Raw genomic sequence first — 24,255 nt, 5'->3', positions numbered from 1 at the left:
AGAAATACTATATGTTCTCGTGTCTACAATACAGTAATTACAAGTATAATTACATAGTTGTGTAAATTGTTTCTTAATTAGCATACACGGGGTATATTTTAGTCGAGTGTAGTAGTAGTACAATTTTTTTTACTTGGTTTCTCCCGCCAGATGCAAATCCGATAGCAGCGAACGTGCTCGAAGAACAGCCTATTTTGCATATGTACATATGTACCTATGAGTGTGTGAGTGCACATACTACAACTACGTTATGTACGTATGAATCCCCCAAATCGTAAACATTGTTCACGTAGAGAAACAACTATAGCAGCAAAGGAAAACAACGAGTCGAGCTGAAAGCATTTGTTACCCCACTCTTGGGCAACATGAGCAAGTGACTTCTGTAATGGCGTTTGTTTTGATCCATTTTTAGTGTTTAAGCTGCTTCACATCCGCTTTCCCGACTATGGCTAATGACACTTAACACGTTACGCCTTCCAGCAGCTGATTCGCCAATAATTGTATGAGAACTGCGGTGTCCCAGGTATCAAAAAGAGATTACGTGAAATACAGCTTAAGAGTAGAGTACCTCTATTTATTCAAAAGCTGATGAAGTTGCATAATAGAGCAGAGAGACTATGAAATAAAGTACTTATATTTTCTTTTCACTTCCTATAAAGTGAATATAATTTCATTCAAAATACATAACAAGCGAATTCAATAGACTGAGAGTCCTCGCGAAGACTCTTAAGTTATTATCCAGTCCTGTTTTATGCAGCACGCTGTGATTGCGACTATTGCCGCATTTCTGTAGCTCTTTCTTTGCGTCATTGACATTACTCGGCCATTGCAAAAGCAAATCAGGTGCTCGAAACTGTCAAAAGGGTCGACAGACGACAAAATATCGTCTGCCAACCAAAGTATGCCTTAGGGGTTGAGTTCTATACTCGACTGACAACATACGGCCTGAATTAACTTCCACTGGGCTTCTGGCAAAAAGTCGTCGTTGGCATCTTTCACGTTTCCTTTTCTGGCCCTGTTGCCGATGTTGATGTGGATGTTGATGTTGATGCCAATGCGTTTTCAACGTATCGCCGACGTAATTGAATTTCACGGGTGCTAAGGCAATAAAACCTCAAAATTCAGAGATAGCTAGATATGAGTTCAAACGAGGAGCAAACACTACTAGTACCACAACAGAATATGTTATGTCTAATGAGACGTTAAACCATTTGCAGATAAAAGACATCGCATCTGCCAAATACAATTACACATTTAGCGAGAATGAGCCAATCTCAGCATTCGTGACTTCCTTTTTCGATGGCGTCCTCCTGTATGCCAACGCCCTCAATGAGAGCATCCGCGAAGACCCGAACATGCTAACCAGACCCATTAATGGTACGGATATTGTGCGTCGCATGTGGAATCGTAGTTTCACTGGAATCACTGGTAACGTGACAATTGACTCGAATGGAGACCGGATTTCGGCATATTCCTTGCTGGATATGAATCCCGACACAGGTCGCTTTGAGATTGTCGCGCACTTTCTGCACAATCGTTTAGAGTTCGAATCGGAAAAGGAAATCCATTGGGCTGGAGGTCGGGAGCAAGCGCCACCCGATCGTCCCATATGTGGTTATGATGGCTCACTCTGTCCAGACAATTGTATGTCAATTCTCAAGGTCAAAAATAACGATAACTAATTGCTTATATTTTTATAGCGTTGCCTGGTTATGCGATCCTCTCGATTATTCTTGCCACATTAATAATCATAATGGCGGTGTGCTTCTTCTTTGGATATCGCCATTACATAGCTGAAGCGGAGATCAATTCGATGAGCTGGAAGGTCTCATTAGAGGATGTCATGTTTCGTGATTCAGCAGATCATGGCATGCGCGGCTCTTTCCATTCGCTAGTCAAGCAAAGCTCGCAGCTTACTCTTATGTCCGAGGACATGGTATCGATCAATGGAGATCGCCAAATCTTCATTCCCGTTGGCATGTACAGGAAGAGCAAGGTGGCTATTAAGTCCATCGAAGTGCAAAATGTGCAGACTGTGTTATCGCGCAGCCTAATGCTGGAGCTAAAGCGCATGAAGGATTTGCAACACGATCACTTGGTAAAGTTCTATGGTGCCTGTCTGGATCAGCGTCGGAGTTTTCTTCTTACCGAATACTGTCCTAAAGGCTCGCTACAGGATATACTGGAAAACGAGCAATTCCAACTGGACTGGATGTTCAAACTGTCTTTGATGCACGACATTGTCCGTGGCATGCAGTTTCTTCACAGCTCTGACATTCGCTCCCATGGTAATCTTAAGTCCTCCAATTGCGTGGTCGACTCAAGATTTGTCTTGAAGATTACCGACTTCGGATTGCATAGCTTGCGACGGACTCATAACGATGTTGAAAGTGACATCGAAAACTGTAATAGTCATGCCTATTGGAGGAGTAAGTACTTTATACTTCACATTACTTCGAGGTTGCTATTGTATTAAATTCTACAAATTCTGTACCAGAACTCCTGTGGACAGCTCCAGAATTATTAAGGATGGAGACTCACCGTGCTCCAGAGGGAACTCAAAAAGGCGATGTATACTCATTTGGCATTATTGTTCACGAGATAACCACAAGACAAGGTCCATTTTATTTGGGCAATTGTGTACACAAGACGCCTCAAGGTATGCAATAAAAACGTTAATCTGATTCAGTCTCAAGCTTTCTAAAAAATCAATTATTTTTTTAATATTTATTTATAATATGTAGTTAGATATAATTAAAATCAACACTAACTTATGTATTTCTAAGGCACTGACAGCAGAGACTTTCGCTATTCTCTTCAAATAATAATGTTAGTATTTTTAAAATACATTTAAAATAATTTCGGATGTATGTTAAATAACATTTTAAGGTGCTATTTAAGCAGAAATTATTCACCTGGAACATCCTCTCAGAGTACTATAGCTCATTATGTTTATCGACTGTTTCTTGCTTAATGATGAAGATTTAAGACACTTTTAGGACCACAGCAATTTTGTAAATAATTGTATACTTTATCATGAGCACTGATGTAACTCTTAAGCTCTTTATTTAATGTAGCTAAGCTCATGGAAAGTTTGTTTGCAAGTTTCCAGGCCATTGCAGCTCTTGACAGCCACTTGGCAAGCACATCAAATTATACTCTGAGTTGATTTAACTCCTTGGCTGAGTTCAGTCTTTTGCCAGTTGGCAATTATTTCTTACAAGTTGGAAGGAACCAAAGATAAATTGTGTCTTTTGTTTGTGTAAAATGTAGTTTAAAAGAATAGTTTGAATAACTTTGTGTGAATATGAGTACGAGCCTTTGTAGGCACGCATTCTTGATAAAATAGATTATACAAAATAATACATATGTGTTCAAAAGAGTATTATGAATTTTTTCGTATGTTAACAATGATAGAATGCAAGCATTCCAATAAAATTTTACCACTCCCACTCGTTTTAATACTCTCCAAAAAATAATACATAAAAAACTTTAAATAGAAGTCATATTCTTAGGCCACTTTGGGCAACATCCCAACTTTCGCTATCAGAAACATAACCACAATTGTGATGGAGCCAACTCCAGCATCCGACCTTTTTAGGTTTCTCTACCACAGTACGCCGCATTGTAATTAATGGTGGGTCCCTCAATCTGTGGGGGAAGTTCTTACTTGAACCGAACTCCCGCCAGATATGATGAAGTTTATCTAATCGGTTCAAGTGTTCCAGATCCCACAACCAACCGATGCGAGATTTATCCCAGCCCCTTTTAAATATTCCTCGATTACAAAACAGCATCTTGCAGCTGCAATCTCCGAAAATAATCTCTGCATCAGTAGGCTCTGAAACAGTATAAAAATATTAGCCAAATTTTGTGTACCATTAAAATTACTAACGTCTTGGTCGAAGGGAAAATATCTCTATGCCTCCGCTCTCCCGCGTAGTATGGATCAAAAGATTTCGAATTTTAATCTCGGCTAGGGCCTCTCGAACATTATAGAGATTAATGTCATAACCAATGTCGCTATGACAGGATTTACTAACTGTCAACAGATCTTCAATCGTTTCCACAGTCATAAAGTACGGAGAAAAGAACTTCAGATGATGCAGGTTGGATGACATGATTATAGCTAACTGAATGTGATGTATTTAATATGCGACTAGTTATGAAAGTCAGTGATGTCCATGACAAACATCGATTTTGATGCGAAATTAAAACACTGAGACACAATATTTTGCTATTAATTTTGTTTGAAATACAAAGGAAATGACAGCTACAGCACAGTTTTGCTCTACAATTGCAGAGATCGTTGAGTTGGTTAAAACCTATCAAGGGCAGACAATGCAGGGTAAACCCTTTCGTCCAGAGCTACAGCAGTGCGGCGATACCAAAGCGGACGTGATTGGTATTATAAAACGCTGTTGGGCTGAAGATCCAGTGGAGCGACCAGACTTCAATACTCTCAAATCCATGATTCGCAAGTTCAATAAGTAAGCATTTAAATACAGACATGAGTTAAAAATTCGAAAAATTAATACATTGATGGAATCTATTTTACTATTCTATAAAAATGTATAATAAAGCATTGGAAAAAATTTTATTCCATCTTAACTACGTCATTCATTTCAATTTTTTGTCGAATAATAATTAACTAAATTATTAGCGATTGCCTTCTAATATTTTCTACTGACTTCTTTAATTTTCATGTGCGCCCGCAGGGATAATGAGACCGGAAATATTGTTGACAATCTACTGAAGCGCATGGAAATGTATGCCAATAATCTGGAGGAGCTAGTCGAGGAGCGCACCCAAGACTATCTCGAAGAGAAGAAGAAATGCGAGAAGCTGCTATATCAATTACTACCCCAGAGTGTCGCCGCCCAGTTGATCAGCGGTCAACCTGTTGTAGCCGAGACCTTTGACCAAGTCACCATCTACTTCAGCGACATTGTTGGCTTCACAGCGATCTCAGCTGAGAGCACGCCCATGCAAGTTGTTCAGTTTCTTAACGATCTATATACCTGCTTCGACTCCATTGTCGAGAACTTCGATGTGTACAAGGTGGAGACAATAGGTGATGCCTACATGGTGGTCTCGGGCTTGCCAATACGCAATGAGAATTATCATGCCCGAGAAATCGCTCGCCTTGCATTGGCTCTGCTCGAAGCAGTTCACAACTTCAGGATACATCACAGACCAAGTGATCGCTTAAAGCTCCGGATTGGCCTACACACTGGCCCCTGTGTGGCAGGAGTGGTTGGCCAAAAAATGCCTCGATATTGTCTCTTTGGGGACACTGTAAACACTGCATCACGCATGGAGTCCAACGGCGAAGCGCTGAAGATTCATATTAGCGAAACAACCAAGTTGGCATTGGATGAGTTCGGTAGCTTTGTGACCACACGTCGCGGCCTAGTACCCATGAAGGGAAAGGGTGAAATGCTAACCTACTGGCTCGAGGGCGAGATGCCCAACCCGATGCCCGATTCCCTGATATCGCCCAAAAAACTAATGCTAACGAGGCGTTCATCACTGAAACAACCACAACGTCAGCCACACGCCTTCTACAAACAATACTCAGAGCTGGGCGTAGTGACCTCTTTGGCACCAGCAGTTCCGGCTTTAGCGCTCCCATCCGTAGACAAGGAAACCTCGCCCAATCTGCGGGTGAAGCGAAAGATTAGCTCCAGTTCTCCGAAGCTAAATGGCAACTGCTTCGACCACAATGCGCAACAGAAGACTGAGGAAAATAATTACTATTTAGATGCTGGGCAACATCAACACCCATGTGACATCTACAGCAGTCGCTCGTTACGCAGCGTGGAAGCAGAAGGACATGGAAACAGCAATGAAAGTACAAGGGAAAACGGAAATGGTGTGCCTACAACTACTAGCGATAGTTGGGAACTAGCACACTTTCGCCTGCCACTGAGTGGAACGCTGAAAAGCCACACTCATAGTCATATGCTCCATGGCCACCATGCGCAATCCACCTCTAGTTCGAATCTGAGTGGCATTCTGCAACCGACACCGCAAACAAAGAACCGCTTAAAACCATCGCCCACGATCTCAACACTGCTAAGGACAAGTCGTAGCGATACTTCCGCTACAGAAACTGGCAGCACGGGCAGTGGACAGCGAATAAAGTTTGCCGATTGCGATGAAACCCCGTTGCTTAGCAATAAAGTTCCATCACTGCCAACAGCTGCGACAGTGGTCAGTTTGGACCGGAGTGGAAGCAGCTGCAGTAATCAGAACATTCCAGGCCTGAGTGGCGATAATCCTTATGGCTATCTAGTCAAGAATTATAAGCAGTTTCTATCAAAGGCTACACCCGTCTCGAATAACCATGGACACGGTTCTGGTCATGGGCATGGTCACGGACACAGACATGACCTATCTATAACAGAAGATTTTCCACGTCCACCTGTAGTTTCACTTGGAACGGGAGGCAATGCCGTGACGCAACCACTATTGGCCAAAATCAATTCATAGCTGTAAAAATTAAGACTCATTGCCCAATCCAGGCAAACTTAAGATTTCCGGTCCAATAGACCTTCTTCTGGTACCTACTCGTAATGTTGCATATTAAATATACTTGTTTGTGATAATAATTTAAATCCAAGTTGAACAACTTAGAATATAACTAAACAAAATTCCTATGTACATCAATAAGAGCACGTCCCAGTAAGATGTAGTACATAGAGTCCATAGTCTGGTACATACTACATATATTCCATATATAGATCATATAAATACATATGTATGTATGTTTACAGGAGTATGTACAAGACTGTCTCAGTTCGTAACTTCTACTTAGAAAAATGTTGACTTGGAACTGAGAAATAATTTAATTCGAAAACTGTAAATTTTTCTTAGATCTTAGATCCGAATTAACTTATGTATGTATGTATCATTTAGACGCCTCAATTAAGTAATGTTAATATTTAATATAAATAATTGTCCAAGTAGTTTTGACTCCAATAGATTCGTTCCTGGCACTTAGAATATTCATTCAACAACTCCGAAACTCATTTTATGTGTCTTTTAATATAGTTTAATGTTAAGACAAAAAAAATATTTGTCATTTAAAGTATTAAAAACTAAAAAAAAAAGACGGCTTAGCAAATTTTAAAAATAAATATTTATGTTTACATATTTCTATGTTGCTCAAATATACATAAAATGATTATTTTAATATTTTTGTATTTGTCAATTCATAATCCACGAATATTTCGTAATTAGCGATTGCTGCAATTGCTACTTTTGAAATTAAAATTGCTAATATTATAAATGGGATTAACACCGAAAAACATTGAATTAAAAACAATGGAATTCATTTCTATTATTATTCTGTATTATGTTTTGGTCGGAACAACAAATACCCAAATTAACAAATTAATTTAAATATTCCATTAATTTAATTTACACATATTAATTAATGTTGAAGGTGAGACTTGTTGAATTGAGTAAGCAAGAGCGAGCTGCTCGATGCGGAACATGTTCACTAAGTTCTTTTTTTGTTGCTCAGTTGTTCATTACTAATTGGTCACTCATCACTTTCGCTCATTGCTTACTTTGATTTTTGTACTCGCTTGAAAACAGTTGCCTTCTTTCTTTGACCTGATTTTTTGTTATTTATTTTTTTTAATTCTTTAGTAAATAGGCTCTAAACCCCGTTTATAATGTCTTTAACGATGAAACACAATTGTTTAATCGATACAACATATTTTGTAAAATGTATCCGCCCAAAAATATCCAGTGTTATTATTATTTCGTAATTGGCAACAACTTATCAAATCAGCAGTGAGTTAGTAGTGAGTAAAGAATAAAGAGACTTGTGAACAAGTATGCAAACTGAGCGAGTCGACACACTTGGAATAAAAGCTTTTCCCAACACTAGAATAAGTCAAAGATTAACTGCATACCAGCGTTCGATATATTCGATATCTACAATAATTTCAAATACTTAAACGCTTTCAAGTTTACAAATATGTTATAAATGTTACTCTTTATCTAGATGCTAAATATAATTGCTTATAATATTCATAATTAGTTGGCCTTAAAAAATCATCGAAGTTTTTCATCAATCGATGTTGAAAAATTAAAATACATCGATAATGCAATCGATGTTCCTTCCACCTTTAGCTTCGAGTTGTAAATAAATAGAACTGCTTCGGCACTTTCTGTTGGTTCATTGCACAATTGCTTTAAATAAAATAAAATATTTTACGCAGATTCGAAATCTACGCTTAGCGTAAGTTAAGGTAAGGGCAAATAATAATATATGGTGACAAATCTATCTTGAGCTAATAATGAAAATCGGGAAATTGCATAATTTATACGTCTAAATTACATGAATAAGTCAATAGTGTAAATGATTTGCAAGTTTATTTTTATTTGTTTCGATACTATCTTTTACAATTAGACAATTTTAATGTTGATGTCATTTAAATTTATCTGATAAGTTGGGTGGTTTTCCCGAATTCGTAATAAAGAGAAACATTGTGAAATAGGCGAGAACGATTTTTTACGATTTTATTTGCCAAAGTAAATATTTAATGAAATAAATTTTTTTATTAAATGTTAAACCTTTTCACACTGCTCGCTCTTATGCGCGCGACCCCCTCTTGTAATAATGTAATATCACATTTTGCGCACGCTTCTTCGTCAATATTGCGGATGGCTTTTAACATATAAATTTGTTTATAGATTAAATTTATTTATCACATTTTCCGCACGCTTATCAATCAATATTGCGAATAGCTTTTAACATATACATTTTTTTCTATATTTGATTTATTTTTAAAATTTTGCGCACGCTTCTTTGTCAATATTGCGAATGGCTTTTAACATCTAAATTTGTTACAATAGATGCATTTTTTTAACATTTCAGCAATAACAGGGCATACAAAATGCTGTACTGCCCACCTAATGTCACGCTTAGCGAGATTTGGACCAAACATGGAATCTCGCATTGCTTTATGGACACTGTGGGACCGGCAATTTTCGGAGGATTCCTGCTTCTCTTTGGGAGTATCCAGCTCTTGATGTATCGCAAATATGCCACACCCATGGACCCCACTCAAATATCAAAATCTCGACTCTATGCTGTACAATTGTTTTTGCTGCTCTTTGTACCCGTTCTCGCGCTATTGCGTTTCTTTTTGAATGCTCGCATTTATGCAGAAAGTGCAGTCTATGGCTATATGGTGCGTGTGCTATTTAACTAATCCCGAAAACATTGCTTATCTTTTCTTCCGATATCGTTCACAGATATTTTACACATGTGTCGTGTGTTTCGCGTATCCATTTTCTATTTGCCTCATAGTCAAGGAACGACACTACCAATTGCCTTCTCTTCCGACTCGGGGGCATGGTCTGATTTTGTTGCTCTTTTGGACTTTGGCGCTGATCAATGAAGCACTGGCAATCGTGAACTTAGGCCATGAGGACTGGTGGTTTCATTTAAGGAAGTATGTTTTTTTTCTGCCAACATATTACTATACAGTTAGAAATGATTATGAATGATTTATTTATCAGACTTTGAAACTGAACAGACTGAACTTAAACCTTTATTTTGGTATGGTACATTGTAAATTAGCATCCAATTTCATAATAATAATTTCATCCATTTTTCGAGTAAATTGATCTTATTTACAATTTTTTTGTGACAACTAAATAAAAAATTTAGTTGCTCATAGTATTTAACATTTAAAACATATCTATCATTATATATTGATTTTTAAATAACATTTTTTCTCCTACAGCAATAAAGATGAAATCGAAATGGGAATGTTTGTTACACGATCACTTTGTGCGTTACTTATTTTTGTACTTGGTCTAAAGGCACCAGGTATTATGGCACCATACAATCCTCATCAGCGTCTGGATAATTCACCGTCAAGCGATGTTCCATCCGGATCGGCCTTTAGAAATGGCTGGCGTAAGCTGCGCACGCTCTTTCCATATTTATGGCCTAAGAAGGATACAATGCTTCAAATTTCTGTTATTATCTGCATTGGATTGCTCATAGCCGGTCGTGTGATTAAACTCTTTTTACCCATTTATCGAAAACTTTTGGGTAGGTCATGTTGTGTCAATTATGAAAAGTCGGCTATGTTAATTAATGTTTTTCTCTTTCTCTTGCCCTTAAGTCGACAGTCTGACTATTGAGCCAATCTCATTTCGTTGGGACTTTGTGCTTATTTATGTGACTTTATCGTTCTTGCAAGGCGGTGGAACTGGTGGCATGGGTCTGTTCAACAATCTGCGAACTTTTTTGTGGATTCGGGTCCAACAGTACACGACGCGAGAAATCGAAATTGATTTGTTCCGGCATTTGCATCAGCTATCGTTGCGTTGGCATCTTCAAAGGAAAACGGGCGAAGTGCTACGTATAATGGATCGCGGCACAGATTCTATCAATAATTTACTGAACTATATTGTTTTCTCGATCACGCCAACCATTCTCGATCTGATTGTAGCTGTGGTATTCTTTATCTACGCTTTCAACTGGTGGTTCGGCCTAATTGTATTCCTCACCATGTTTCTATATATAGGTAAGTCCAATAACATAACGCCAATTTTAAATATATTTAAATACTTTTCTGGATTTATCATAGCTTCCACCATTGCTATAACGGAGTGGCGTACTAAATACCAGAGACGCATGAATCTGGCTGACAATGAGCAGCGTGCTCGAAGCGTGGATTCGCTGCTCAACTTTGAAACGGTTAAATATTATGGAGCCGAGACATATGAAGTCGATTGTTATAGAGATGCCATACTTAAATACCAAAAAGAAGAGTTTCTCTCAATGCTGACGCTTAATATGCTCAACACCGCACAAAATATAATACTCTGTCTGGGGTTGTTGGCGGGATCTTTACTCTGCGTCTATTTGGTCGTACATCATCAGACATTGACGGTGGGTGACTTTGTGCTCTTCTCCACTTATCTCATGGATCTTTATATGCCATTGAACTGGTTTGGTACATATTATCGTGCAATTCAAAAGAATTTTGTGGACATGGAAAATATGTTCGAGTTGCTACGTGAGGAAGAAGAAATTGTGGATGCGCCAGGCAGTGCTCCATTGCTTACAGCTGGTGGTGGCATCGAGTTCAATAATGTCACATTTGGCTATTCACCAGAGAAGATGGTGTTACGCAATGTTAGCTTTACAGTACCTGCTGGTAAAACTGTGGCCATTGTTGGACCTTCAGGTGCAGGCAAAAGCACAATCATGCGATTGCTCTTCCGCTTCTATGATGTTCAAATGGGCGCCATTTCCATCGATGGTCAGAACATCAAATTGGTGCAACAGCAAAGTTTACGTAAAGCAATCGGTAAGAATTAAATGCAAAATTTTTAATGCTTCAAAAAAAATTTCAATTCTGATCTTGTTCTAGGTGTTGTGCCTCAAGACACGGTGCTTTTTAACAATACAATTTACTATAATATTGAGTATGCCAAAATAGGATCATCTGCAGATGCAGTTTATGAGGCAGCGCGCTCAGCTGATATACACGAAAGAATCTTAGGATTTCCCGAAAGCTACGAAACCAAAGTCGGTGAGAGAGGGTTGCGCTTAAGTGGCGGTGAGAAACAACGTGTGGCCATCGCAAGAACTCTTCTTAAATCTCCAATTATTGTTTTACTGGACGAGGCTACCTCGGCACTAGACACACATACAGAACGAAATATTCAAGCTGCATTAGCTCGAGTGTGTACGAATCGGACGACAATTATTGTTGCTCATCGCCTGTCTACAATTATACACGCAGATGAGATTTTAGTGCTAAAGGAGGGCCACATTGTAGAGCGTGGCAGTCACGAACAGCTTTTGCAACGCGATAATGGCATTTATGCTGACATGTGGCAACAGCAGTTAGAAAATCTTGATTCGGAACAAAACTTAGCAGAGAACACGGACCCAACTGTGCCTACCACAGGTCAAGGTTCGGGTGTAGAAGGCAATGCTAACCTCACGTCAGGGAATCAATCAACAGCGCCAAACAAGAATACCAATTCAGGAATAGAACAATCGAGGCATCGATGGCAGTAAAACGCATAAAACTACTTAGTTATTAAGCTTAAATTCCATAATATTTGTTACTTGTGATTTGTTGTACTTGTACATGAGCAGCTTTTCTGAGTCCAAGAGTTTGTCTACTTTATTGTAATATTTTAATAATAAACATGTAAACCTAATACGTATGAACATGATCTTAGATGCTAAACTCTTTCTTATTCGTTAAAAAGGCTTGTCTCTTCAAGAGCATTTGTATGAAGAGAGCCAGGTCGCTCTTGACAGCTCTTTAAGTTCGAGACTTCGCTTATCAGTAAAACCTCCAGCAAGGCCAGAGCATCGTCTTCGATCCACAGCCAGCTTCAGTTCGAGAAGGGAACGCGAGCTAAGCAGACGCCTGATTTCAAAAGTGATCGCCAATTCTGGAGTGATTGCAGAATATCGGAATATCGCCTTCTATAACTAATATTTAAAAATTCATATAATATAATTGTACACATATGTATACATAGATCTGATTATACCGTCGCAGTTTCGCCTTAAACGCGGTTATTTGTTTAGAAAATTATGCCGCGATTGAAGTGTTCCGTGTTTGTGTGTACGTAGAAGTAAAAAATAACCTAATTGATAAACCCAAAGAACCATATCAAGAATTTATTCAGGAGCATGACGTAATGTCTCATTGAATAATATTAAATGAAAGAATAACAGCAAAAAATAATGAAATTGAAATCAAAATTAAAAACCATATTTAATAATATTGATTAAAAAGTTGTCCACTTTTTGATGACTGCATTAATAATCTTATAATATATGAAAACGTTGACATACACTCTTGCATATATTTATTTATATATGTATAGTACATGAATATCGATTACTTATAGACACAAATTCAGTTGTTAAAGTGTATTGGATGCTGTGCCCCTGGCATGGGTGTCTGATTGACTGAATGCCGTCATGAACATCATTATGTTACATTTATTCTCGTTCTATTGAATACAAAAATGATGAACATCATTTTCAAATTGCAGCTATTTTTTTATGCTTCAATGTTGTCCATTCATTCAACATAATTGGAACCAACAAGCAAATGCTCTACGAATATGTAGGCAATGTATTGGTCGGCTCCAAGCCCCAGGATGAGGGGCGTCCATCGCCACCAACAACTGGTTGGATTGTTCGTGGAAAATTAACGCTTCAGCGTCCAAGCGATCTCATCATGGCCGCAGCGGTAAGTCCTAAGAGATTAAAGCCTGTGCGGAAATAAGCAACTTCTTTAATACAAAGTTGTTTTATTATTTAATCATTAAATTATATTTTCATGTTTATATTTATAAAAAATTCAAATTTTTATTGAACAAATCGAAATTTATGTAAATTTGCAATTTAATTTTCAAAAATATTTGTAGTTAAATTGCGCCAAAATTGGGAATTGGAATTTCTGAGATTAGAGAAACAAATTTTCTCTGGCTGTCTGTAGATTTCGAAAAGCCTTCAAATATTCAACCACAATAAAAATTAATTTGACAATATAATTCGCAAATGTACACATACATATATGCAAGCATATTTTTTAAATATGTATGTATGCACGTACATATGTACTTACATGCATACATACTTTAAATACATACATATGTACGAATTTGTTATCAATTGAAAATCATTGGGAAGCTGAAATAAATTAATTGACATTTCACGACCAATTTACACAATTTAATTCCAAAAGCGGGACTATCATGGAGTCCACTTTATTCTGAGAAGTGCTGCGACTTCAAAGACCCCTCCATGAGTTTTTTGCGGTGGCTCTGCAAAGAATTCGCAGATGAATTAAAAACAATTTAACCTTTCATAGTACCAGTGCACAATGAACTGAACTCGGCTGTGAACTTCTTTTATTGAAAGCGCAACAGATAATATAGTATGTATGTATGAAGCTACCAGTATGCAGGCATTAATACGTACATACATATGTAAGTACATAAAACATGCACATATGTATGTACATAAGCGCACATTCGTACACGTATGTATATACACATATGTATGTGTACGAGTCGTAATCGGTTTAGATTGTTTTGACTGCAACTGTTGAGGATTTGAAAGCGGCACTTTGCTTATCAACAGACGATACGACGTAGGCCTACAAACACTCGCTTGTACACATCAATGCATGTATGGACGAGTATCTATACATACTACATGCATACATACATATGTATGCATTTAATGTAAATAGTCGGTCATAATTGTCGCGATGAAAGACTTGACTAATAATTTGTTGAATGATAAACACAGCAGAGTCTATCATCTCAAGCTTTGGATATACGGCCTACTGTTTTTATGCCCGCTACCCATAGGCTAGAAGGGTATTATAAACTTTGTGCCGGCCTGTATGTAACAGGCAGAAGGAAGCATCTCCGACCCTACAAAGTATACATATATATTCTTGTTCATCGTCAACAGCCGAGACGAATATAAGGTATATTAACTATAATAATTGTGATTCCTGAAAATTTGATAGGGATTAGATGAAAATTTTCGAAGTTATTAAAGAAATTTTTTGTATGGGCAAAAACGCCTACTTACTAGGGGTCTTAGTTGCTTTGGCCGACAATCTAGTATATTGTGCCGTCTATGGTATATTTTGAATGTATTACTATATCGATATAACAAATATACCGTTTAGTATATTTTTGTAGTATATTCTATATATATATTTTTTTTTAAATACCGGAATATTTTGCTTTTATTCAAAATGCGTAGCAGGTATCTCACTGTCGAGCACACTCGACTGTAGCTTTCTTACTTGTTTTTTTTTAATATATGTATGTACGTCTGAAGGGATGCTCAAAAAAACCCCATCCGTTTTTAATTTAAATGTGTTTTTTTTTTTTAATTTCTATAAATTTAAATATTTTTGAAATAAACAAATACACAGTAACTAATTAATTATAAAAAATTAATTTGCCTGCATAATCTTAAAAATATACATGCCATTTTGTTTTCATAGCTGGTCATAGACGATGTGACGTTGAACAATTCCGGTGAGAAATTCTTACAGAACAAGGAAATGTACCCCCCATATAAACCCTTCAAGATTATCCTTACTAAGGAGGGCACAATATCACACTTAGTCTTTAAGGAAGGCGATCCCATTTGGTCAATGAATTTCAAGCGAGCTATTGCTAGCACTCTGCAGTTCCAGATCAAGTCTAGCGGCGCCTTTGTAGTAAATGAAGTAAGTGATCCTCAGCTGTGGATACCATAATATCCAAATGATCTTCATTGTTGTAGAACGTTTTTTATTTTAGACCGGCATACATGGACAATGCCAGACCGAGTACTTTGTATCCAACAAAACCAATTACATTTCCATTCGAAAGACACCTGAGCTGATGACTTGCAAACCCTACTCGGAGGCTGTTCATGTGACACGCAGCAATGTCCCACCGAACACTTGTGAATTTGATCACCAGAAGAGCGTGATCATTGGCAATGAGGCCATCTATGGCATATTGCCGCATAACGAAACCGGATACTTTTTGAGCATGGCCCATGCAAAGGGAACCACGCTAATTCATACATTCGAATCCACTGGTGAAGCACAGTATATTAACTCAGAGTAAGTGGCAACTGGTAGTTGTTATATCAGATAACTTCAAATGTTTTAATTCAGGTTACTGCTAAACTTTCAAAATGAAACCCCCATCGATAACCCCATTGATATTGAGACATCCATGTCAACAGAGATTTCGAATTTGCAACTACAACCATTGGAGATAAATGATCCCACAGGCGGTCGCAATCCTCAGCAACAAGAAACTCTCATCTCTATTGCTGGGGGACTCTTAGACAATCTGGCCGAGGCCCTCGAAAGCACAGACTTTAAATTCAGTGAGCCCTACGACTCGACACTGTCCGATGTGATCAAGCTGTTAAGTGAAATGGACTTTGAATCGCTAAAGAAACTATACACTGAAGTGGACATTGGCACTTCGTATCGACAGGAAACCATTCGAAATATTTTCCACGAGATCATTCCACGCATTGGCACAAAAGCATCGGTATTTCTCACGCGTCATTTGGTCGTGGAGAAAGCAATCAAATCACCCATAGCCGTTCAATTGCTCATTCCCATGCCCTTTCACATTTTCGAATTGTCCGCCGAGTTGGTGAAGGAGTGCGAGGATTTTCTCACCATAGGACCAGATCGCCCTGATGTGAGGCAAGCGGCAATCTTGAGCTTTTCCACACTCGTTTACAACGTGTATGTGGCACGTGGGATTGACAAGGATCAGTTTGAGGAATATGTTCAAAAGTACTTCAATATGTATTTAAGTACGATCTCGGATATAACATTTTATTTTAGTTTTTAATCCATGTTTCTAATTGTAGACGACCGTGACTATGAGCAGAAGATGCTATTCTTGCAGGGGCTAAGCAACTTGCAGCTGGGCAATGTTGCTAGCTACCTTGAGCCAATTGTACTAGATGATAGTAATGAGGATCTAAGGTTCATGGCTGCCTGGACAACGCTCGCCCTGGCGGATAAGCGAGCTGAGCGCATTTATGAAATCTACTGGCCCATTTTCGAGTCCCGTAACGCTAGCTTGGAGCTACGTGTTGCAGCCGTCACCTTGCTGCTCATATCCAATCCAACGGCAGCCCGGCTGATTAGCATACACCGCATAATACAGAGCGAGACGGATCCCCATCTTATCAACTACTATCGCACCACCGTGACGAGCATTTCGGAGACAACATATCCCTGCTATCAGCATCTGTAGGTTGACACTGAGATTAATTAATACCTGTCCTGCTCAATGGCTTAACCTCTTGCAGTCGTCGTCTACTTTCCTATATGCATCGCCACTTGCCGCAGAAACCGGAGCCACGCTATTGGGTTACGGGCAACTATATATTCGATTATCGCGACTCCAAATTCGGAATTGGGGCCATGCTGCAAACCTTCTTAGTCGGTGATCCGAAGTCTGATATGCCTGTAGTGGCGTATTTCAAGTTTGATACTGAGGCGCTGGGTAAATTCACAGGTCAACTGGCGGTGCGAAAGCTTTACTTCTACTTTTTCATATTTGTTATGACAAGCATATTTTAATGTTACTCTACTCTCTTTAGCTATACATCAAGGCGAGAGGCTTGCCCGACGCCATCTGGCAGATTGTGCAACCAAAATTGAATAACAGCGATCCGTTCACCTTCAAAAGCATCAAAGCCTTGTTGGCAATGCTTAAAGCTCCCATAGTCACATCAAAGAACCTCCACATTGAGTTCATTTTGCAAATGGAAGGCAAGACTGTGCTCTCCTATTACTTGAACCAGCGCATGTTCCAGCAACTGACATATGACAATAGTAAGTGCAATTACGGAAATTTAATGAGCGCTTAGATCTTAGAGAATATAAAAAAATGGAACCATAATGTTGACAGAATTTGTTTTGTATTTTTGGCACACCCACTTTTGTCCCCTTAAATGGGGGAAAAAAGAGAATCGAGCAAGAGTAATTTTAAAGTTAGAGTCACGATTTTTTGTGCAACTATAGTTTTCATGGTTCCTAAAAATGTGATTGCAAACAGATACAAATCTTAAAAGTTATTTAAGAAATAATTAAAATGGCCAATAACGGCTGCTGCTGTGGTGTCTTAGTTACTTTGGTTGGTATATTTTTTACTCTATGGTATATTTTGAATGTAATGTAGTTCAATTTTGCTTTTGGTATATTAATTCGGTATATTTTTTTATATAAAAAAAAAAAAAGGTAGAGGATATTTCCCTGTCGAGCGTTCTTATTTGTTTTATTATGTATGTACTTATGTATTTGTCAAATGTATTATTAGCTGGACATTCCAAATGTTGCGTTGCGTTGTTAAATATATCAAAAAGGCAAGAAAGATGTAAACAGAAAAATAACTATAAATAGCGATCTGTTGTTTGAATGGTAAAACTCAGTTTTCAATAGGAATATAAAAAGATTGTGGCTAAGAGTATCTTGACATTTAGATATTTTTTAATTACTTATTAATGCGCAGGCCGTCACTACTCTTCCTAATTTTTTAGTTCTTGATCGCCTGCAACTGTTAATCCGGACGGATAGCCACATCAATATACAAACAGTACGCTGGCCCTTTATGAACAAATATTCGGTGCCCACAGTGCTGGGCACATCATCGGACGTGCTGTTGCAAACAACAGTGCTAACCTCCCTACGAGGCAACATTACGGAGCAGCGAACGCCACCTGGATCAAAGCACACTTTAGAGATTGACGCCCGCTACTCCTCATACGCCTCAGTACGCAGTCGCAGCTATAACCCGTTTCTCAATCTAGATCATGAGATCAAGCGGGAGCAAGGTTTTCTTATCTACATTCCCTTCAACAGTGAGCTGACTTTAAATGAAACCAGCAGATGCGCCCGATATACCTTCACAAGGCCTCAAAATTTAACCAGTGGCATGTCGTTCAAATCCCGCGCTGTGACCATCACCCGGGGTCAGGTGACTAAAACGGCAGCTGAACCGTTTGAGGAGATTATGTATCCCGAACGAGGTATTGAAGTGGTAAGAACTGAATTCCATAAGTGGATGCATTCTTCAAATATTTCCAATAAAAAAGTAATTTTCAGTTCCAGCCATTCAGCTATGCCCTCCCAGATCTGGGTGTCAAACTGCGGCTCAACATGAATCTCAATGAGCTGATCAAGTTTCGGGGCATGCTACTCAAGTCCGAGTTCATAGAGAAGTACAATAGCATGGTCAACTAAGCAAATTTTATTTATTTTCTCGTCTGTCATCTATCTTTACAGTGGCTTCTCCAGCAATATGGTCGTAAGTTTAATGATGTACGTCTTTGGCTTCACGCAACTCAGCTCCATACATTTGGGCCACGATCGAAACTTCACTTTACTGATGTACAACGAGAATGCAACAAGAGTAAGCAATGAGACCAATGAGACCACCTGATCGCTCATCTTCTGATCTTTACATATCCAGATTGATGGTAATATCTATGTAGAAGATGTGCTTAAGACATCCGAATTAAAGGGAAAGCAAATTGGTTTTACCTTGGAACATGCAGATGAAACACAAAACGTAGATTCCTTGCACAAGTGGAATGTCTTAGTGGATGTGCAAACCTCAACCAAATCAAGCTGGTTTAAGGTAACCAGCAAGGTGCAACGTAATTCGAAGGATGATGAGGAGGACTGGAAGGTGAGTAAAGTAGCCTTAAGAACGAAGGGATAATTTACTTTAGCCTACTCAGAACTAAAGATTTCAAGTTTATTTAATGCAATGTTTGTCTTAATTATAACAATTTCTGGTCCAGATTCTCACATGCACTTCTCCTATTCACATTTTAAACTTATTAGGAAGAAGTTATTTAGCCCTCTTGTCCAGCTATTTCAAGCTCCTCCTCAGCATTGATTAGAGCCACAATTCCATCCTGCAGAGACTTGACCAACTCGAACTCGGTAAAGCCCAAGCGACGCTTATTTGAGATGTCCATCACGCCATCCTCGATGCTGGTATGCTCACCTCCAGTGCCTCGTATCTGCAGCGATAACTCCTCGGCCATTGCCTTTAAACGCTCCTCATCCTTGCTCAAAAGTGGTAGGCGAATGTGCACCGAGGCGCGTAGAGTAGTGCCCAAGTTGGTGGGGCATGCGCTCAGGTTGCCATAGCTGGGATGACGTGCAAACGACAGGTTCTTCTCCAACTCAGAAATGCCATTGACTAAGCGTTGATAAACATCGCCTAAGTCGCCACACTGAGCCATCGAAATGATGCGCAAATGATCCTCCTCATTTACCCAAATCAAAAATGTCTCGGCGGGATTGTGATAGACTCCGCGACCTGTTGGCCAAAAACGGAAGCACCCGGCAGTTTGCAGAAAACGATCACCACGCTGAAATAGTATATGCCGTTTCACCATCTCCTGCTGAGTTTCCGTATCAATATCACCCAAGGTGAGATAGGTGCCGATGAGCTCACCATCCATAGTCTCCGTGGCAGCACGCACCTTATCCTCGACCTCGATTAACTGTTTCTCCGTCAGCTTTGGAAAGAACGGTAATCCCTCAATGTTGCGAGCAATGCGAATGCGTGCAGAGAGAATATATTTGCGTTCTGCATCCAGATTCTCAATTTCATCCACATTACCCCAGTCAATATCCTTCTGCAAAACATCGCTTTCATTGTCCTCTTGGCCGTGATACTCCTTGATTATCGGATCAAAGAGTTTGTTGAACACATCGTAACTCTCCGGGTCTGCTGCATAGAGTCCCACATGCGAGTCGTGATGTTCGAAGCCAGAGACTGCACAATCATATAGATAAGCGTCCACCGGAGATGAGGTTGTAACCAACATATACTCCTCCAAAAGCTCAGGAGTGAGATATTTGCGCAACAGTGAGCTGACATTCTCCTCATCATCAACAAGGGACTTATAACCAGCCATTGTGAGTTCCTGGTACTCTTCGGGAGACTTCTTGCTGTAAATTGGAATTGTAATTGGATATTGGATGATATTGAAGAATGCAAGGGCACAAGGAATTCATACATTTGTCCGCGTAAGCGCTCCAATTCCTGCTCTAAGCGTGATATAGTCGTCTTGGCCTCTTCTAGATCATTCTTCATAACATCGTACTGTGCATCATCCGGGCAGCTTTCACACATGAACTTTCGCACAAATCGAATGGCATCCTCAGGCTTGTTTTGCTCCTCATAGAGCTTGATTAGTGCCTTACTAAGTGCATCAATAACTCCGGCCCGTTCCAAGTACTTACGATATTGAACGCGTTTTGACTCAATCTACATATACAACATATAAATATAGTTGAGCATTTGCTAAGAACTATCACTCTTACCGAAGTCATTTTCTCAATCGGCAGAATCACAATCAAAAACCAAAATTTAATAACACAAAGCTAAAGGAATTCTGCGACAATTTCCAAAGTGACACTGTTGGAACACTCGAGTGTTCTCAGATTTTTTCACACACTTTCTTTAATAAAAAAAAATTAATTTCCTAGTCAATTTTCCAATAGGAGAAATGCGTCTGAAACGAAGCGTAGCTGACTGCTTTCTAATCCTCTAATATTAGCCCAAACATATTGATCAAACTGACGACGTTAACTACTTAGCCTTCCCAGTTATGAGTTCTCACAAAGCACGAAATGTAGTGAGTCGTATTCCTTCCCCTTCTGCTCTTCTCCATCTGAAGTTACTAGTGCCATACAGTGGCTGGTTGCTCTTAGATATTAAAAGTGGCACGCAGACACACAGCCAAGTTAGTTGGGTGACCTAAGAACTGTAGAGCTGAGCAACTGAACCAACGTCAGACATCCAGGATATGGGCTGGCTGGCTAATCGTTGCCGCAGTTGTTGTGGTTGTCGCATGTTTGACATTTCGTCATGGTAATCGCAGTCACCCCCGGAAAATTACGCATGTGAACCTACGAATGTATTTAAATAAGCATGTAATATTATTTTTATAGTAATTTATCCATTTTCATTTGGGACAGATGAAAGTTATAATTTTATTTTACCATGAAAGTTCACAATGACTTTAAATCGTTGCTCAATTGTCTTAATTGTATTTGTTTTCGCACTTGATATATTTATGTAAATAGTACTGTATATGTATTCAAACTTTACAAAATGCAGGTCGGCTAATAAGAGCGCTTGACGCGTGCCAGTGGCAACCACTTCAATCCGTCGTTGACTTTTCTGTTTACTGTGCTTTATACAAGCTCTCTCTCTTTTTCACTTGTGCAGGCCTGCTCCAAGTTAACCTATGAACCACTTGTCTTCACCAAACGCCCGCACTCTCTCAATGGCTATGTGGCTTTTGGCCTGGTTTCCGAGGACGGTGAATGCCCGGAGAGCGGTTCCAAAGTCCAATTTGCAGCACGCGCCGGCGTAAGTAATTCCATTTGGAACAGAACTATGAACTATTACAATTCTTATTTCTTGGTTCAGCCATCGGAACATGCTCGCGCCTTCCTCCGTTCGGATAAGATATCGCTAACGGACACTGACTTTTGTCCCAAGGAAGTGCTCAAATTTTCGCCCATACCCACATCCAAGTACTGTAAGCGCAGTAACTTTGAGAACTTCACATCAATAACCCAGTACAACATGGATCTAAAATTCGATAATGTAATTGAAAATACAAAGATGAGATTCGGAATTAACACTCTCCTTTTAGATGCCAGCCTGGTTCGACTTGTGGTCAACACGTTTAGATCATTTGGTTTCCGCTCTGTCCGCCCATAAAGTTGATAGCTTGCATATGAGCCGACAGATTAATGTAACTATGCATACGCCTCACGATCACTTTTGGTTGACTGTGGAAGTTAATGGAGTCCATTGGCGCATCTATCACATACCGTTTTTGTTTAAGCTTGACTCAAAGTTTGATACATCCCATGAGTTAGCATTCGACTCGGGGTTGAAGCGATCATGTTCGGTCATTAATGGCATGATTAATTCTTTCAATGATTACCTTATTAATCTGGGTAACTTTGTCACACAACCGGATTGCCTGACTCTACTAGTAGCGGACTGCTCGCCCGTTCCTAAAATGGCTGTATTTCTAACGCCTTCACCTGGTACCGGCAGCCTGGCCAGTAACTATGGACTACGTGTGCATATTGGCCAGAATTACTTTAACTTCCATTCACGAGCCGGCAACAGCAGCCAACTGGATGAGGCTCCCGTATTTATCTATTTGAACCATGCTCAGACGCCTCTTGATGTGCGCCACAAGCCGTACCAGTGGCCAGTCGACGATAGTGATTATGAATTCCGGTGAGTAAGCAATACAATTGACACGTGAGCAGTTCTCCGAATAATCACTCTATTGCTTCTTCTACTTCAGTGTTGAACTTAACGAGCAAAATCTGTTAATCATCGAATGCACTAAACTAAGTGCCACTATCCAGTTCGACATGTACAACATCCTTAATTTTGAGATCTTTGGAGTGTATAAGCATCAAATGTGCGGACTGTGTAGTAAGCCCTTAAATCGCATGCACAACTACACGTTATGTGAGTCGGAAATGAGATCGTCTACGACCACTCCAATACCGACAACGACAACTATTGTGGATAACTTATCGGAAATAGGTGTAAATAATAATTGATATTAATATTAAACTATAACCGATGCAAAATTTAGTGAAAATAACTTGAAAACTTACATAGTTAAAAATACATGTAAAGTTTACTGGTTAATCTCTAATTCAACATAACATCTCGAAGACAAGACACTAAACTTTATTGCATTTAAATAAAACTCTAAGGGTGTTAATAAATGTTGTAGATTCAGAATTTGTTGCGTACTCATTGGATTTAGCAGTCTATTGTTTGTAATTGTTCAACATATTTACCATTTGTGGGTATTCGAATATGAGTAATTATAAATAAAAGTTAACTTATATTTCAAAATTAAGCTACATATGAAAATATGATTATATAATTAATGATCATTTTTATCTCACATCTGTGATTTGAACTAAAAAACCTATTTAATGGATAATTATTAAACTCAATTTAATAAACTGTGTTTTAGTTTGTTTCAGAGTTTTTTTTTAAAATACTTTTTAAAAACACATTTAAAATGCAATTTAATAAACTGAATTTTAACGAATGGGTTTGTCATTGTTTGCATAAACTCCCCACTGCAAAATGATTGTACTTGCTTAATGTGATTTAAGTAACAACTATTCAAAGCGTATTAAATACTTTCAAGTTGTGCCACTCGTAAATATTTTCTTTTATTGCCAACATGTTGATATCAAGTTCGTCTTAACAATATATAGACAATATGGCACGCTTTCCAAACGGTTCGGAGGCAGACTCTAAATCCGTCATGTCGACAACTCATTTTATCATAATTGATCTCATTGACAGAGATCAACTATTATACGACCACCATTTGATCGTGAGATTTTGTGTGTCGGTATCTAAAATAACTTCATTAACTGATTCTCGCTTAATTCTCACAGTCTTAAAAAAGCGGATTTGCAGCATTGCGCTCATAGACTTTTCAAGTGGACTGGTTCTTTAGGCCGTATATAATTTAATTGCAAGTCCTGTTTGCTTTCTGGCTTACATGACACACAACCTCCTTGCGTATGCGAAAAAGATAACCATACCAAAAAGAACCATACTGAAATATAGCATTAATTTTCTTGG

The 24,255-nt window shown here is 38.8% G+C and overlaps 5 protein-coding genes across 11 annotated transcripts in view; 3 read left to right on the top strand and 2 right to left on the bottom strand.

Annotated features, from left to right (window-relative positions):
* Window positions 1-7,198, top strand: part of LOC132784610 (atrial natriuretic peptide receptor 1) — a 39,774-nt gene extending 32,576 nt beyond the window's left edge. For 5 of the 6 annotated variants that reach the window (XM_060790326.1, XM_060790323.1, XM_060790325.1 and 2 more), the window contains 5 exons: window positions 1,218-1,644; window positions 1,701-2,429; window positions 2,498-2,659; window positions 4,304-4,490; window positions 4,719-7,198. In XM_060790326.1, coding sequence (XP_060646309.1) covers window positions 1,218-1,644; window positions 1,701-2,429; window positions 2,498-2,659; window positions 4,304-4,490; window positions 4,719-6,495 — 3,282 coding nt within the window. In that variant the 3' untranslated portion in view covers window positions 6,496-7,198. Of the gene's footprint in view, window positions 1-1,217; window positions 1,645-1,700; window positions 2,430-2,497; window positions 2,660-4,284; window positions 4,491-4,718 lie in introns of those variants that run through there. The other variant, XM_060790328.1, reaches the window with a different exon arrangement.
* LOC132784612 (uncharacterized) lies at window positions 3,434-4,283 on the bottom strand. Its single transcript, XM_060790330.1, has 2 exons — window positions 3,896-4,283; window positions 3,434-3,841 (listed from the first exon to the last, which is right to left on the bottom strand). The coding sequence occupies exons 1-2, from the start codon at window positions 4,119-4,121 to the stop codon at window positions 3,504-3,506; spliced, it is 564 nt and encodes a 187-aa protein (XP_060646313.1). The 5' UTR covers window positions 4,122-4,283; the 3' UTR covers window positions 3,434-3,503.
* A 947-nt stretch (window positions 7,199-8,145) lies between the features above and the next one.
* On the top strand, window positions 8,146-12,216 carry LOC132784297 (ATP-binding cassette sub-family B member 6). 2 transcript variants are annotated; one of them, XM_060789820.1, is made up of 7 exons: window positions 8,146-8,267; window positions 8,897-9,212; window positions 9,277-9,476; window positions 9,771-10,084; window positions 10,158-10,562; window positions 10,626-11,351; window positions 11,415-12,216. In XM_060789820.1, exons 2-7 carry the CDS (start codon window positions 8,916-8,918, stop codon window positions 12,068-12,070), a joined length of 2,598 nt encoding a protein of 865 aa, XP_060645803.1. In that variant the 5' UTR covers window positions 8,146-8,267; window positions 8,897-8,915; the 3' UTR covers window positions 12,071-12,216. The 2 variants fall into 2 exon arrangements, with proteins under 2 accessions (XP_060645803.1, XP_060645804.1); XM_060789821.1 differs by having other exon boundaries at window positions 8,161-8,257.
* Window positions 12,217-12,401: 185 nt separating this feature from the next.
* Window positions 12,402-23,517, top strand: LOC132784296 (uncharacterized). Its single transcript, XM_060789819.1, has 16 exons — window positions 12,402-12,632; window positions 13,069-13,268; window positions 15,051-15,278; window positions 15,352-15,662; window positions 15,717-16,378; window positions 16,436-16,823; window positions 16,883-17,102; window positions 17,177-17,411; window positions 18,116-18,615; window positions 18,681-18,796; window positions 18,861-18,987; window positions 19,048-19,266; window positions 21,832-21,975; window positions 22,036-22,215; window positions 22,265-22,866; window positions 22,937-23,517. Exons 1-16 carry the CDS (start codon window positions 12,602-12,604, stop codon window positions 23,199-23,201), a joined length of 4,428 nt encoding a protein of 1,475 aa, XP_060645802.1. The 5' UTR covers window positions 12,402-12,601; the 3' UTR covers window positions 23,202-23,517.
* On the bottom strand, window positions 19,297-21,147 carry LOC132784298 (arginine kinase). The gene is made up of 3 exons (XM_060789822.1): window positions 20,922-21,147; window positions 20,615-20,865; window positions 19,297-20,546 (listed from the first exon to the last, which is right to left on the bottom strand). The coding sequence occupies exons 1-3, from the start codon at window positions 20,928-20,930 to the stop codon at window positions 19,436-19,438; spliced, it is 1,371 nt and encodes a 456-aa protein (XP_060645805.1). The 5' UTR covers window positions 20,931-21,147; the 3' UTR covers window positions 19,297-19,435.
* Window positions 23,518-24,255: the final 738 nt, after the last annotated feature.

Source organism: Drosophila nasuta, chromosome 2R (assembly GCF_023558535.2).
Source record: "Drosophila nasuta strain 15112-1781.00 chromosome 2R, ASM2355853v1, whole genome shotgun sequence".
Taxonomy (NCBI): Eukaryota; Metazoa; Arthropoda; class Insecta; order Diptera; family Drosophilidae; genus Drosophila; species Drosophila nasuta.
The sequence above is the reverse complement of the archived record's forward strand: the minus strand, read 5'-3'. Positions and strand labels throughout refer to the sequence as shown.

Excerpts from the sequence above, each read along its gene's own strand:
- LOC132784612 (XM_060790330.1), bottom strand. The coding sequence starts at position 4,121 with ATGTCATCCAACCTGCATCATCTGAAGTTCTTTTCTCCGTACTTTATG. Across the intron at positions 3,842-3,895 it reads ATTTTCCCTTCGACCAAGAC|AGCCTACTGATGCAGAGATT; the intron begins GTTAGTAATTTT and ends ATACTGTTTCAG.
- LOC132784297 (XM_060789820.1), top strand. The coding sequence starts at position 8,916 with ATGCTGTACTGCCCACCTAATGTCACGCTTAGCGAGATTTGGACCAAA. Across the intron at positions 9,213-9,276 it reads GTGCAGTCTATGGCTATATG|ATATTTTACACATGTGTCGT; the intron begins GTGCGTGTGCTA and ends TATCGTTCACAG. Across the intron at positions 11,352-11,414 it reads AAGTTTACGTAAAGCAATCG|GTGTTGTGCCTCAAGACACG; the intron begins GTAAGAATTAAA and ends ATCTTGTTCTAG.
- LOC132784296 (XM_060789819.1), top strand. The coding sequence starts at position 12,602 with ATGCCGCGATTGAAGTGTTCCGTGTTTGTGT. Across the intron at positions 16,824-16,882 it reads TATCCCTGCTATCAGCATCT|TCGTCGTCTACTTTCCTATA; the intron begins GTAGGTTGACAC and ends AACCTCTTGCAG. Across the intron at positions 18,616-18,680 it reads CCGAACGAGGTATTGAAGTG|TTCCAGCCATTCAGCTATGC; the intron begins GTAAGAACTGAA and ends AGTAATTTTCAG.
- LOC132784298 (XM_060789822.1), bottom strand. Across the intron at positions 20,547-20,614 it reads GAGCGCTTACGCGGACAAAT|CAAGAAGTCTCCCGAAGAGT; the intron begins GTATGAATTCCT and ends TCCAATTTACAG.